The sequence below is a fragment of the Castanea sativa genome, chromosome 4 (genome assembly GCF_040712315.1).
Source record: "Castanea sativa cultivar Marrone di Chiusa Pesio chromosome 4, ASM4071231v1".
Classification (NCBI taxonomy): domain Eukaryota; kingdom Viridiplantae; phylum Streptophyta; class Magnoliopsida; order Fagales; family Fagaceae; genus Castanea; species Castanea sativa.
Window position 1 is genome coordinate 41,709,075 of NC_134016.1, and position 15,525 is coordinate 41,724,599.

Consider the following 15,525-nt stretch of genomic DNA (forward strand, 5'->3'; position numbering starts at 1 on the left):
CGAGTGAATTTATAAAGAAATCAAGGCGACAAGCTTGTTAAAACAAGAATGGAAATCAATGTACGAAACTGGAAATCAATGTACAAAACTACAAATCAATGGCCTAGACAAAATTAAAAACCCAGCTCATATCCAGTTAGAGAACATGGAAGGGTGTTGTTGATGCACTCACCCGACGAGGTGCTCTCATATAGGACCTTGTCAGAGAGAGAGAGAGAGAGAGAGTGACACTGACTACTCAGTCTTTGTCAAGATAATTGTATAATCCTCACGAATGAGTGTGGTGCAGCAGTGAGAAACTTTCCATAAGACCCATCATTTCGAACAAAGTACCAAGAAGTCTTTGAGTTCGAGTAAACATGCAAGTCGGTGAGTACATATACAACCTTGTACTATCCATATATAATTGTTGATAATTGTATTATCAATAACTTGGAACACAAATTAATTTCTCCCTAAAAAAAAGTACACAAATAATTTGGCACCTACTTAGTTGGCAAATTATTAATGAAAAATAAGTTCATCAAAATTATTGGTGGTAAATAACAAAATAATATTAGTAGTAAGCCCAAAGACTAGTAAAAGCTAATCAACTTAATTGTTATGAAAAAAGTTTTGAATATTGTTGTGTACGTAGCATTGCTCCCGTACTATACTAGAAGCCCCTGAAGTTTTGATATTTTCGTAATAGTAAGATTGTTACATTGATTGTGTTGAAACTAAAAATGAGAAGCCTTTGACACAGTTATCAAACCCAACCATGCACAATAGGTTGGACTAGTAATCCATTGAATTTGTACCTAAGTCGATCTGTTTGTTTAATGGTACTCATGCAATTGAATTGATAAAACTTGATAAAACCTAGAGGGTTTTTTTTTTTTTTTACTTGTGCAACCTAGACAAGTTGTTTCTAAACAAGACATAATGAAAATAGAAATTTTATAATGAGATTGATGTTGGACTTCTTAATAAAGATATATGGAGCTTCAAGTTTTAGCTTGGATCATAATCCATGGGATTTGAGTACAACTAGTGAGATATGTAATATGAATAGAATGAGACTTTAAATTCTCAGATATACTTTTGTTCCTAGAGTTTTAAAACTTGTAATGCTATAGGATTTTATTTAGTAAAGAATTAACTGTTATTCTATGGCATCCTATTAATTTATGTTTTCTAGTGTTGTTTTTGTTGGAATTTTGATTTTGAATTATATAGGTGGCTAGTTTTTAAGATTTAATTTTAAATAGTTATTTACGTATTTCCATTTTTCAATTTGCATATTTATTTTATGAGTTCTCAAACTTATTTGATTGTTTATTTTTTATTTTTATCTTTTATTTGCCCTTGCGGTTCAACCAATATCCAATGACCCAGCTCCTAGATCGAGTTAAAATCTGATCCAAGTTTAATAACTATGCCTTGGTGACTACATTTTTTTTAATATAAGCTTAGGTGTATTTACAATGAACTCTAAGATGGTATATATAAAAACTATTGAGGCTAGAGTTAGGTGTACATGAGCTTACAATATAATTGGGCCTCTTGGACCATTACACATAATTAACTAAATAACCCAAAATCTTTATTAGATAAAATAGTAAGACAATGATTAAGTTCCAACTTCTTTTTTTGATTCAATTGGGTTCCTGACCTTAATTAGTGTGGTTCTTGGCTTCTTACATGTCAACCAGAACAATGGTTGGAAGCTCCTCTCACGGTAAGTGGCTAAAAATCATTTGGATGCACTTTTTATATTTACATTTCTTTTTAAGATAGATGGATAATAAGGGAGAAGAACTAAGATTCAAACTATAGAATATAGACACAACACACTATAAAAGATTCCATTACTATTAGATTGTCACTTGAACTCCCAATTAACATTGTAGTTTTCAGTAATTTTATGTTTGTCAGTTTAGTTGTTATTGTACGGTTATCATAGTGATTAACCACGTTATAATATGGTGTAGCGCTTAAGCATACAATAACCCACTTGCTATATTATATGCGGTCACCATAACCCACTTGCTATATTATATGTGGTCACCATTCTAACGAAATTGCTATCAACATTTGGGACCAATAGTTACTCTATCTTAAGGACGAGGCAAAAAGTGATGAAGGTAGGTTTCAAAACTTGCATTAGAGCCTTTAATTAATAGCTTTTACTTTGTGAACCTGTCAAACTCTCAATCCATTCTTGCGACTTGGGCAAGCAATAAGAACCATTTGTTTTATGTCTTTATATATGATCAAGACGCGTAGATGCAATGCATACTAACATATATTGCAGGACTCTTGTCTTGTCTTGGCATTATTTATTACTTCTATATTGTTGTCCATTCACATCTTGTTTACTCCAAAAACAGCCTGAAAGCTTTAATTGTTTGCTTTACATGTGCCATATTTTGCAACTACTAAGATGGGCACTTTCTTTACCGCATGGCCTTATGCCTTGGTTAAAATTTATAAATAAATATAGAAGGAAAAGGGAGGATCTTCAAAAGTCAGGAGGCCATGCTCCCTTTCCAGAGTTGGCTCGATATTATTTGAGTTATAATGCAACAATTTTGAGTAGGTGATTTTATTTTTATTATAATTTACTTTTTGATGATGCCGAAGAAATCACCAGTGAGCTGCGAGTACTCCTCCGATTGAAGCAACACCTGCGAAGAGAAAGTAGGTGATCGACAGAGAGCACCGGTGTGGTGCCGGCCAAAGACCCTCCGACGATCAAGTTAGAGTCTTTAAAACAACCCTAGAGTGTCAGAGTTGAGGTAATAGTGCGTACCTTTTGTCATGAGGGTTTTTGGGGTTTATATAGTGGTGTAGAGCCGAAATAAACGCCTTGGCGAGGAAGTACTTTCCTTTTAGAAGAGCAATTCGCGGATCTTTGCCTATTGTATTGAGCCCTTTCCTTATAGGAATCTTCTTGACTAAAGTCGAACGTGTAGCGCAAGAACTTTCCTTATATTCACATAAGCAGAAGTCAAGATAGGCTAAAAATGAAAGTTGGATTACTCCTTCAGCTTTCTCCTGCCAAGGTCGTCAGCCCACGTGTACCTCCTACACTGTCGTCAGCTTATGTACATCAACGTGATCCGTCAGCCAAGGACGTCAGCCAAGGACCTTACAGCCAAGGTCGTCAGCCATGTCTCGTCTACGTGATCCGTCAGCTTATTGTCGCTATGTAAGGGATATAGCCCTGAATGCCAGAAAAGGCGGCATCCTAATGAGATTGGCTGACGGGTTGGGTATTCCCGTCAACTTCTTAATGTGCCGTCAGCTTATAATAACGTCACTATCAGCTTTCAATTGATAATATGGTTAATCGACTTAAAACTAGAATAGTAGAATCTAGTTGATCATAGTTACTATTGTGACTTCAATTAATAATAGAATCATCCAACACCACCAACCTATCTAAACAAAGAATTTAACACATAACTTGATAAATTAAGACTAACTAAGCCAAAATTAATTTATATAGAAAGGAAAAAATCTAGTGCACACAGTGTGTGCAAAAATACATCGAAAATATTTTACTTTAAGTTACGTTTACAAAGTTGAAAATGTTAGTGTATTTGGATAGTGTGTATTTGCAAATACCGTGTGCAATAAACATTACTCTATATAAAAATTCTAATATCATGATCTAGTTGTAAAATTTAAAAAGTAAAAGAGTTTTAATTTACTTTGAGAGAGAGAGAGAGAGAGAGAGAGAGAGAGTTTGTTAAACCAAAAATTAGAGAGAGATCAATATTCATCAATTAAATTTTCTTTAGAATTCTATAAGATTCCTTTTTTTTTTTTTTTGGGTGGGGGAATTGAAATTAACCTTGTAGTTGGTACATTATTTTTCTCACTAGATCATAGATTCATAGTATAACGATTAACGAATTTCTTTCAAATCAGTGAATTGGCTGCACTTGTCGATGAACCTATAGCAGAACTTGGGTGGTAGGTGTGAGAAGGCAAAAACTAATGAGACAAAGTAAGCCTATATGGTTATATCCTCCTTTCATAGTAAACTATATTATGTTCAGTCAAATTATAGTGGTGTAGGAAAAACAACCGCGTTATATTTGTCAAAAAATTATTGGTCCACGTTAACAAATATGTTCCATATCATTAGTCAGCATCATGCTTTCTTTAGATGAATAAGAATCAGCAGCAATTTTAGAAGGATTAAGGTCCACATATAAGATGGATTTGTCAAAGTTCCAGCTTTCAATGAGCGATAAAATTTAGATATGCATGAGCAAGTTCAAGGTAACTCAATTGGTGTACTGAATACTGATAGTCGAATAAAATATCTCGAGTTTAATTTTTTGTTTATATAAAAAAAATTAATTGGTATTTTAGCCAAACAAATAAAAACACAGTTATTAAAAACAAATTCGGTAAGTTTGGAAACTTTATCAAAAAAGATTTAGATATGCATGAGATATGAACCCCAATGACAACCACATGATTAATTTGTACAGTTTCCACAAAAATTGATATTATATATGGGTTTATGTTTAGTCTTATTTTCCCACCATGCATGCTTGGATGAATGATTGTTTCTTGTAAGGATTGTTTTTTCGTTATGTCTATGATAGCGAAGTGATTATGATTTGTGAGATTAATTAGCATTTGCAGCTTAGTTGTCAATTGTTCATATCTAGTTGTAAACTAATGATTTTGTAAAAAGGAAAAATAATATTTTATAAGAGTAACGTTGAGTACTATCATAGAAATATTAAAAGAAAAATTGAAACTATAATCCACCAACCCTTTAATGTCACGTACCATACATAAAGTCATAGTCATGCACCAGCATGCTTGTATTGAAAACATCACCATCTTCCACCGACCATAGATAGCTAATTTATACATGCCTTCGTTCTAGCTGAGTAAGTTTTATGCAAGACATCAGAGTTGCCTGTCAATTTTTCCTAATATATATTCAATTCAATACTTTCAATAACATTTTCAATTTCCTATTAAAAAAAAAATAATTGCAGTTATTTCACATAAGAAAAAGATTTTTTTTCCCCTTCAATATGATAGAATTTCAATTTATAGTATTCGTTCTATGCTTTTAACTAGTTTTGACGTAGGTGATGTTCAAACCTGAAATCTCGTATTCAAGAGACAAGAAACTATATTAATTAATAATTATAAGTTAACCGGAATCCTACGAAAGATTGTTTTAAATAGCATTTCTAAATATTGCAAAATAAAAATTCTATTGGATGGAGTGGTTTTATTTAATACAACATCGTACAGTACACTGAAAGTGTTCTAAGTATAATACCAATTTAAAATGTTGGCTTAGACAAAACAATAAATTGCATTGCATGAACTGGACATATACGACATAACTATTAGTTTAGAAAGTTTACCAAAAAAAAAAAAACTATTAGTTTAGAACATAATTTGGAAATAAGACAATCTTAGAATCTTTTTTTCTCAAAGTACGCAAAATACTTAAATACAAGCAAAACTTCATCCTTAACCATACATGTATGATGGACATTTTAATACTTTAAAATCCGAGGTATAGCTAGGAGCAGAAACGTAGAACTACTAAAACTGTAACAGTGCATCTGTGCATGTAACACTAAGTTCTGGAAAAGTAGCTGGTAAGTAAAGCTGAAATTATAAGAATGGAGACAAAACTAGCACTATCTTTAATCTTGTTAAAGCATGTTTAACAGCTAATAAAATATTAAAATAATACCCAGATATTTATATTGATAAGTTTTACTTTTCAGTAAAGATTATTGTCATAACTTAATAAGGATGGGTTTGGAACTTTGGATTGACAGAAAAGGAAAAGAATGCGCGTCTACTTTTTTTTTTTTTGGGTCCTACGAAACTCGCAAATACAGAATTCAGCTGAGTTCTACGGTACTATTCAAATATTTAAAAATTATTTTACTACAATTTTTAGCAATAAGCGGTATCTAAATAGACCTTAACATACACAATTATGTAAATAAGAAATTTAAAATTCAATCTCCACTTACACAAAAAATCGATTGATATTTTAGTCTAATAATAAAAAGCTATTATTATAGATGAAACTCTCTAAAAATAAATAAATAAATAAATAAATAACATATACACACGATTGTAATTGGTGAATTACTGGGGCTAAAATGGTTATTTAGCTTTAATTTTTCAACTATATAACCAAACAGCTCAATATTCAAATTATATTACAAAATACCCTTATTTTGGAATTCTATATTGATGATATCAAGTTCCAAATGAAATCGAATTTTAAAATAGTAGTATTTTGTTACCTAATTTGAAAAATGATCTATTTGACTGCCTAGTTCAAAAATTATAGCTAAATAATCATTTTCACAGAACTATTAGTTGCTTATAAACCCACCAATTATTTTTCTCACTTTTTTTAAAAAAAATTTCTCACTTTCAATTACAAATGTCGTCAAGTTACCACAAAATGTGTCAAAGTATGTGTATGCAACTATGCATACTCTCTCTCTTTACTTCTTGAAGCAGAAAATACGCGTAGTTTTGCTTCAAAAATCAATTACTATATGAGGAGATATCCTAGTCAGCTTACGTTGCTATGAATTCTTGGAAATCCTTGTTCCCTAGGCACCATGTCACTCCCCAATACGTCCACGTTTCAGTGTCGGTTTATAGGGACCCACAAGCCCATCACCTGAGGGTAACAGACAAACTTGTCCGTACTGACCCAAAAAACAAAATCCAAATTATTACTTCAATTTTTAAAATGGGCAAGATCCAAGAAGCCACACCTGCCCAATCCCACATCTCCACGTGTCCACAACACGTGTTACCTTATTCAGTAGCCAAAATCTATCCACTCTAGTCACGCTCGAAGACAAAACTCAGCAATACACCAATCACCTAGACCTGCCACGTGTCCCCCTAGATTTTATGGCAGCCCCCATTTCTATATATATAAACCAACCCGATGATAGATTGAGATTCTATGTTAAAATAAAAACAGAGAAACATCTATGTTCTTAAAACAGAGTAAAAACAGAGCAAAACCAGAGCTCCCCTGTTTTTCATTCTCAAATTGCTATGATTCAAAGCTTCAATCAGAATGATCGCCGGGTTTTGAAGTTTCCGGCAGTTCACCCTTGTGAAGGAATATCTCCAGAGACCCTTTTGAGCTCTTTGATTACTCTCTCTAGCAGCATATGCAATTACCAATCCAAGTTCTTTGCCACACAGCGTCGAAATGCCAGAGAAACAATTCGTGAAATTGGGATTCTTCGTATGTTTTTCGAGGAAATTCAAGACCGGGGCTTAGCTTTATCTTATTCCATTGTGCTCTGCTTCTCCGAGCTCCACATTACATTCCAGAAAATTCAGTTCTTATTTGAAGATTGTACACGGGAAGGCGCTCGGCTTTGGATGCTAATGAAGTCCGAATTTGTCACCACGCAATTCCGGGTGCTTATACGGGAGGTAGCAACAGCTCTTGATGTTATGCCATTGAATTTGATCGATGTTGGCGGGGAAGTGAAGGAATTGGTTGAATTAGTAGCTAAGCAAGCGTCGAAGGCCAAGTTTGAGCTCGACCCAGATGACGAACAGGGAGCAAGGCTAGTTCTTTCAATATTGAATCAGTTTGAGAAGGGAATCGAGCCAGAGTTTCAAGCTATAAAGCAGGTTCTTGATTATCTTGGTATTAAGAGATGGAGTGTTTGCAACAACGAAGTCAAATTCTTGGAAGAACAAATTGGCTTCCAATGCTCTGACTCCGATGAGAAAGAGGTTCCATTTCTAGGCAGCTTAATGGGTTTCATGAACTACTGCAGGGCAGTGGCGTTTGAAGAATTGGATTATCGAAACGCCAATCAAATGGTCAATTCGGAGACGATTAGTTGCTTGAATCCTGAGGACTTTCGGTGTCCAATTTCTCTGGAGCTAATGATTGATCCAGTTACTGTATCGACTGGTCAGACTTATGATCGTTGTTCAATTCAGAAATGGCTCAAAGCTGGCAATATGCTCTGTCCCAAAACAGGGAAGAGGCTAACAAACACAGAGTTGATCCCCAATATCTCACTCCAAAAGCTTATCCAACGGTTCTGCAATGATAAAGGCATTTCGCTTGCCAAGTCAAGAAGCCAGAATCATGACATAACGAGGACTATTGCACCGGCTAGTCCCGTGGCCGCGGAAGCTATGAGGTTCCTTTCGAAATTTCTTGCTAGAAAGCTGGTTTTTGGAACAGTTGAGCAGAAAAACAAGGCTGCTTATGAGATTCGGTTACTTGCAAAATCGAACATTTTCAATCGGTCTTGTTTGACAGAAGCCTGCACAATCCCATCTTTACTAAACCTTTTGTCTTTGAACAATATGTCAACCCAAGAGAATGCTATTTCAGCCTTGTTGAAGCTCTCAAAGCATACTATTGGCAAGACAGAGATAATTGAAAATCGGGGATTGAGACAAATCCTCGAGGTGCTTAAAAAGGGGCCGAGTTTAGAAGCGAGGCAGATAGCGGCTGCCACATTGTTTTACCTTTCTTCAGTGAAGGAGTACAGGAAATTGATCGGAGAAGCACCCGACGCAATCCCGGGTTTAGTAGAGCTTATCAAGGAAGGGACCAGTTGTGGAAAAAAGAATGCTGTGGTTGCAATTTTTGCTCTTCTTTTATCACCCGAGAACGGTAAAAGAGTGCTTGAAGCTGGGACTGTTCCATTGCTGATAGATATATTAGCTTCTTCAGACAAAGCCGAGCTTGTCACAGACACTTTAGCAGTTCTTGCATCACTGGCTGAGAATGCTGAGGGTGCAGTGGCTATTCTTCAAACCTCTTCTTTGCCTCTAATCACTAAGACTTTGCGGTGTTCCACATCAAAGGCAGGAAAAGAGTATTGCATTTCGACTTTGCTATCGTTGTGTACCAATGGTGGAGTAGAGGCTGTTGCTGTTTTAGCCAGGGACCCTTCTCTAATGGCTTCTTTGTATGCAAATTTAACAGATGGAAACTCTCATTCAAGCAAGAAAGCTCGCTCGCTCATGAAAATTCTGCACAATTTTCATGGGACAAGCACTTCTGAATTGATGGCTTCTGCAGTTCCACACGAACGATCTGTTCACGTTTGGTAGATTTAGTTAAATTTTCCCAAATTTTTTTCCAATGTGTTCTTCTAAATACACACATCCAATTCTGGTGTGAGAATATTTGATTTAATTTTTTTTGGCCTTTTCATTTTAATGTATGAAATTAGCTCACTTTTTTCAGAAGTTAATTTCTATGTTAGCCTTTGTTTTTATACAAGGCATACATGTAATCTTTGATCCTTTGTAATGATAAATAAAATGGTGTGAGAAAATTAATGAGGATTATTGAATTTGTTTGAGCACAGTCTAAATGTCTAATGCTATTCAATCTCCTAAATTCCAGTCCTACTTTACTAATTAGTCTTGGCCTAGCAGTCACATTCAGAACTGTTATAGCTTTGTCTAGAACTTTCTAGATGGATGTTTGTGCATTTATAACTCTCCGTGAGTCCCATTAGGAAATGCATAGGAAATTTCTAAATGGGCAAGAAGATTGGGAGTAGTTCTAACCAATTTGTTACTATGACAACACCATTCTTAAGTCTCAACCCATCTCTCATTGATTAGATACTGACTCTTCAACTAACCTTTTTTTCTCCAAAAAAAAATCTGATTCTTCAGGATGAGCTCACTCAATAATCTGGGAGTTCCAGGCTGTTTTGTGATTGTGATTGATTTTGATGGAAAATAAAGTGTTATATGTGTGTATAGTTTTGTGTATGTGTGTGTGGTGCTTTTGTTTGGTTGACGAGAAATTGGAGGAAAAGTATAAATATTGGAGCTACAAAAAGAAAAAAAAATATAGATAGTGGATTTTTTTTAAAATTTGTTTTTTGGGGTGTGGCTGCCGAGTAAGTATTGGAACACAGGTTTTTAATATGATTGTTACTTTAATTTTCAGTGTGTGCGCTTGATTCCTTGAATCACTTGGTTCATTGGAACCTAGATGAAGCATTTTGTAAGATGATTTTGAGGAGGAAGAGGAGGAGGAGATTGATCAACTTGATGGTTTAGATTCTAGAAGATGAGGCTCATGAAAAGGTTTGCATTTCTTCCCTGTTTGACTTTTGTGTTGATTTTTTTTTTTTTTTGAAAAGTAAATGGAAGGATTTTTGTGTAATATCTTGTGAGTAAAATTTCGAAGAGAGAGAGAGAGAGATTGACTGGTTTGTCACCACATATCAATCTCAAGTAAAATAATACTTAATACCCTAAGCATGTTTTGCTAACAATTGACATATATGATTACCATTTCTACATACATGTGAAAATTAAAAACTATGAAAAAGCATGTGAAAGGGGAATATTTCATTTTCTTCTAATTAAAACTATCCGCAAAATCTAAAACAAATCAATCTAACAAATTAGATTACATATACTTTTTAAAATTATTTGTAACATGGATTTGAGTTATATTAAAAGGCTTACAAATTTTCCTAACCAAAGTTAAATTAAAAAAAAAAATCCACAAAAAACTTAATCAAATCACAAAATTCGATAAGTTGTTAGATTGAATGCACACCCCTCTATAAAATAAAATCATAAATCCCATGTATGCTAAACAAAATTGGCCGACCCATTGGGCTTTCTCTTAGAATTATTCTAAAAACAAATTGGCCCAATGCTATAAACGACATGCGTTTAACAGCACAATTTAAAAATTCTAGTCAGTAGCAACAAACAAAAACGACGCCGTTAACAGCCTCTGTTATATATATATATATATATAAAGTCTGAAACCTCACGCTGATTCTTTCTTTCTCCAATTTGCAAGAAAAAGTTTTAGGGTTTTTTTTCTCTGATCTCACTCTCTGTAAGCAAAAAGAGAAAGAAATCAAAGCAAAATTTTTGTTTCCTTATTCAGTTTTAGGGTTCTTTTTTTTTTAATGGAATGTTGGTTTGGTTGCAGAAAGCTAGTGTGTTTGAGCTTTTGCAATGGCGGCGGAGCCCAAGGCAGTGACTGAGGACGCCAAGATCGATTTGTTCGAGGACGACGATGAGTTCGAAGAGTTCGAAATCAATGAAGGTAGCTAAATTGTTGTAGATGCTAGTTGTATTTTTAATAATTTCAATTCCGAAACTTGTTAAAGCTTTCATCAATTTTTTGAAGCATGATGTCAATTGGGTATTGCATTTTGGTCAAAAGAGGTTTATTTTTAGGGTGCTGTCATGTTATAATTTTTCAGAAATTGCTCGTGTCACTGTATCGAACCCGTGTCCGTGTTCGTGCTTCCTAGTATTGAATTATTGCTAATTGTAAAATCCCATGTTTACACAATGACAACAATTAAAAACATATCTTAAAAAAAGGCATTGGTGAAGAAGAAGAAGAGTAAATGCTGCTAATAACTTTGTTAGTTGGAGAAGTCGTCTTCTAAAAACAGACTAAACTTCCTCGTATTGTCTCCCCCAACTTTGGTTAATGTTGGTGTTGAGCAATGTTTCAATTTTTTTTGCCCCTAACATAGGAGAGTTGAGAGGGTTTCATTAGAAAAAATCAAGACATTATAGGATTGCATCTCCTTGTCTGCTGAAAGTGCTGCCCGCTTCAAGAAGATTAATAATCCACAATCGTCCGATAGAGCTGTTGAGCACTTGGGTTTGTGTGAAATTGCCTGAATGGTCCACTTGGGCTTTGTTGGTGGCATTGGCAATATGAGATTTGGTGGCGGTATTTGACTTAGGACAATATATGAGGTTTAATTTTTATGGTTGGTTTGTAGTTTTAGGTTTAGGGTTATTATTTTGTGTTCAATGCTTTTCTGGTCAAATTAGATTTCTATTATAGTAGAGTATCAATTATGATTTCTTCTAAAAGAGATCCTAATTGATACCCTACCATTATAGGACCCTGATTTGACTAGGAAAACCTTGAATACACCTAAAATCAAGGAAATAATAACCATAAACCTAAAATTATGCAAATTACATAAAAATTAAACCCTAGACCCCATATCTTGTCCTTCATCAGTATTGGCACTCGATGTGCCTCTTAAGTTGTTGGTGGAATTGGCATCGAGTCAAAATGAGGAATTGCAACATTATGCTAATGTTGAGGTTGTCAGTTTTCCAACTGACAAATGTGTGAGTGGTAGAGATGAAGGGGTAGGTCCACATTGGCAGTCATTCACTAGAATGGTGTTCATTGAGTGGTGAATCATTGGAGCATTAATCTTGGAAGGTATTTTCTTGGCTAGTGTCCATATGTTCAACATTGCTATTTGGGCATGTGAGGAGTATTAATCTTCTTTGGCGTGGGCTGCACTTTCAACCGACAGCAGGATGAAATCCTTTGTCTTGATTTTTATTAATTTATTTTCTGGATTTATTTTACTGAAATCCTCTTATGATTGGGTCACAAAATTGAAATATTTTTGAACATTGACATTGTCTGGAGTTTGAAAAAGGCCATACAGGGGAGCTTAAGGTGTTGAGGGTGACTTCTGTAACGATGTTGTTTGTGGTTTTTCTTGCTCTTCACCAGTACCTTTAAAAAAAAAAAAAATGATCATATAGAAATTTATAATAATTGAGTTAATTTTTTTATTTTATTAGGATTGTGATCGTGTATGGTTCTACCTATTCTCTTTTTAATATTTTATTAGAGGGTATAATCATTGACTTTTATACTGAATTTTTATAGAATTTATTCTCTTATTCCATATCTTGGGGGTAATACTCCCTCTCACATGAATCTAGGTCCCACAGGTATAATTTATGGCATGGGTTGATTATTCATTTGAGATGAGAGAGTATTACTCATATTATTGAATAATTTTCCAATTTGGAGGAGAGCTTAGTGGGATATTGCATTCATACATTTGATTCTGCATATAAGGGTTAAGGTGCTACTATAATTGTAGTAGAAGTAGGGTAGTTGTGATATTAGCTGAAGAATGGATTTGTATGGGATGTTGTTATTCTGACTAAGTATGAAGGCCTTTATCCTCTTTTTTGGTTTAAATTTTTTCTGTAAGTGACTAAGTGCTCATTTATAGTCTAGAGCCATTGTTCTTTTTAAAATTCTAGAAAGAAAGATACAAAATGAAAATTTTTTGTTTTCTGGATTCAATTTATTAGTGTTAAGATTGTACTTGCACTACTGTTATATTTGATGAGGAGACCATCTAAGTGTAAGGGATTCAATGTTGTATGTTTGCATTGGGACCTGGGAGATTAGCAACCACGGTAAAAATAAAGGCCTTGCATTTTCATCTTGATCATTATGCAAGGTTTTGTAAACCGCCAGAGAAATGGAATATATGTAAGAATCTCTTCTTCTTTTACAATCTTTTTAGCTTTTGTTTGGTTCCCCACTGGAGAGATGCGTGTGCAACATGTATCTTGATGCACACTAGAAATGGAGAGAGAGAGAGAGAGAGAGAGAGATCTTGGGTGGGTTTTTAGTAATAAAGTGACATGATGATGGTAACATCAGAGAATTTGTAAGATATATATACTAAAGGGCTAGCTTAAGATTATCAATACCCTACAATTTAATAAGGTTATTAATTTGCAAAGTTTTTTAGTAATAAAGTGACATGATGATGGTAACATCAGAGCATTTGTAAGATATATATACTAAAGGGCTAGCTTAAGATTATCAATACCCTACAATTTTAATAAGGTTGTTAATTTGCAAAGTTTTATGTAGATATTTATACTAAAGGGCTGTCTCAATATCATTGAGATTATGATTGTTGCTAAATACAGATGGATGCCAGTATCTGTGGAATTTTGGTTAGATTGATTGAATTTTATCTTCTCATGTATTATTAGAAGTTGCCATGATAATGTGAATGAAACTCTTTACCTCTTTTAATATTTATGAATTTCATTCTGTCTTTTATTCCTCTCTCTCTCTTTTTCTCTCACACACAAACATACAATTTTTTTTTTTGGGCATTTCAAATTTCCAAGATTTGGGAAGTAGTTAATTTAAGGTGCACAGCTTTACTTGACTTTTCCAAGAGATAGATCTTTGGATCTTGTACATGCATTCATCTCTTTGTTTCATTTTCTTGTCAGTAGATTGATTCCGTACTTTCATTGTCCTGTGATTTTTTTTTTTTTCAATTGGATTACTGAGATCTTCTTCTTCCTGCCATTACAAGCAGATGAAATTTTATGTGACTGGTTTTAGTTGCCTGTTTAATGTAAGTTGTGCCCGATTCCTGAATATTTTTTCTTTCTTTCTTTCTTAACTAAAATTATGTATGACAGAGTGGGAGGACAAGGAGGAAGGAAAAGAAGTGACCCAGCAGTGGGAAGACGACTGGGATGATGATGATGTTAATGATGACTTCTCTCTGCATCTGAGGAGAGAATTGGAGAACAATACAGAGAAGAACTGATATAAGTTTTTAGACTCACATCGTCGTGATAATTTGAGCTCAAGATGGTCTTTTTGCTATCTTCTTGAGCCAGGATTGTATGAAAATTATACAGTTTACAGGTCTGTATGAACTTTTATCAGATAAATGGAAACAAATAGTCCTTAGCAGTGAATTTCTTTATACAATCATTTGGGTTCTTTAGGATAGGTAAAGAATGATGCCAAATCTATCAAGAAAGTATCTCGTGAGTCTGGTTTATGCAATGTCTCTCTCACATTTGGAGGATCTCATACACTTATGTGACTCGCAGGTTATGAGGAGGCAATGTGTAAACCTGTCTCATCTTATATCCATCATCTCATTGGATTGATGTGAGCGGTAGCTCGCATGAATTACATTGTCCCGGTAGCATTAGGACACTGGAAGTGTTAATGATCAGCGGGGCTATTATCAACTACAACTCGTATTCAGTAGTAATTCATAAATGCCATGGTCTCATTTTAGCATTGTATGGCTTGAGGCCCATCAGTTGGGTTGAGAGCGTCTCCAATAGTATATGTAAAGGCAAAATATTGCATATAATAGAGAATAAGACCATAAAACTAGCCTCTAAAAGCTTCTCTATACTTGGATTTTTTTTTTTGCTCATGAACAGTAGCTCATCAAATCTGATGGAATAGTATTCATTCTTCAAATGTTTTTTTCTATTATAATAATTTGATATTGAATAAAAAAATGTTGGAAGATGTGTAGTTGTTAAAAAAAGAATAAAGAATAAATGAAGAAATAATATTTAGATGAGATAGAGAATGTGATAGATAGTCCGTTGGAAAGTGTATTTGAAAAAGTGAGTAGGTAATAGCTAAATGTCATTATTTGTTCTCCAAACAGTACAAAAATTTGAAAAATCTACCGAAGATGCTCTGAGAGGATAGAGCATCCACATTGGTGGTACTAAATAGCTATATTGCTATTTTTAGCACTACTAAATACCAAAATGTGTCCTACAATAGTAAAACCAAATCTATATTTTTTGGTTCCACAACTAAAATAGATAAAATAGCTTTTTGTGATGCCAAATAACTAAAAAAAATAGCTCTACCGATGTGGATGC

The 15,525-nt window shown here is 34.2% G+C and overlaps 2 protein-coding genes across 3 annotated transcripts; both read left to right on the plus strand.

Annotated features, from left to right (window-relative positions):
• The first annotated feature begins 6,994 nt into the window (after positions 1-6,994).
• LOC142630752 (U-box domain-containing protein 19-like) lies at positions 6,995-9,360 on the plus strand. Its single transcript, XM_075804793.1, has one exon. It carries the CDS (start codon positions 7,078-7,080, stop codon positions 9,118-9,120), a length of 2,043 nt encoding a protein of 680 aa, XP_075660908.1. The 5' UTR covers positions 6,995-7,077; the 3' UTR covers positions 9,121-9,360.
• A 1,458-nt stretch (positions 9,361-10,818) lies between these two features.
• Positions 10,819-14,596, plus strand: LOC142631795 (protein DSS1 HOMOLOG ON CHROMOSOME V-like). 2 transcript variants are annotated; one of them, XM_075806116.1, is made up of 3 exons: positions 10,819-10,888; positions 10,985-11,101; positions 14,299-14,596. In XM_075806116.1, the coding sequence occupies exons 2-3, from the start codon at positions 11,011-11,013 to the stop codon at positions 14,427-14,429; spliced, it is 222 nt and encodes a 73-aa protein (XP_075662231.1). In that variant the 5' UTR covers positions 10,819-10,888; positions 10,985-11,010; the 3' UTR covers positions 14,430-14,596. The 2 variants fall into 2 exon arrangements, with proteins under 2 accessions (XP_075662231.1, XP_075662232.1); XM_075806117.1 differs by having other exon boundaries at positions 10,844-10,862.
• The last annotated feature ends 929 nt before the right edge of the window (positions 14,597-15,525 follow it).

Excerpts from the sequence above, each read along its gene's own strand:
- LOC142630752 (XM_075804793.1), top strand. The coding sequence starts at position 7,078 with ATGATTCAAAGCTTCAATCAGAATGATCGCCGGGTTTTGAAGTTTCCG.
- LOC142631795 (XM_075806116.1), top strand. The coding sequence starts at position 11,011 with ATGGCGGCGGAGCCCAAGGCAGTGACTGAGGACGCCAAGATCGATTTG. Across the intron at positions 11,102-14,298 it reads AGAGTTCGAAATCAATGAAG|AGTGGGAGGACAAGGAGGAA; the intron begins GTAGCTAAATTG and ends TATGTATGACAG.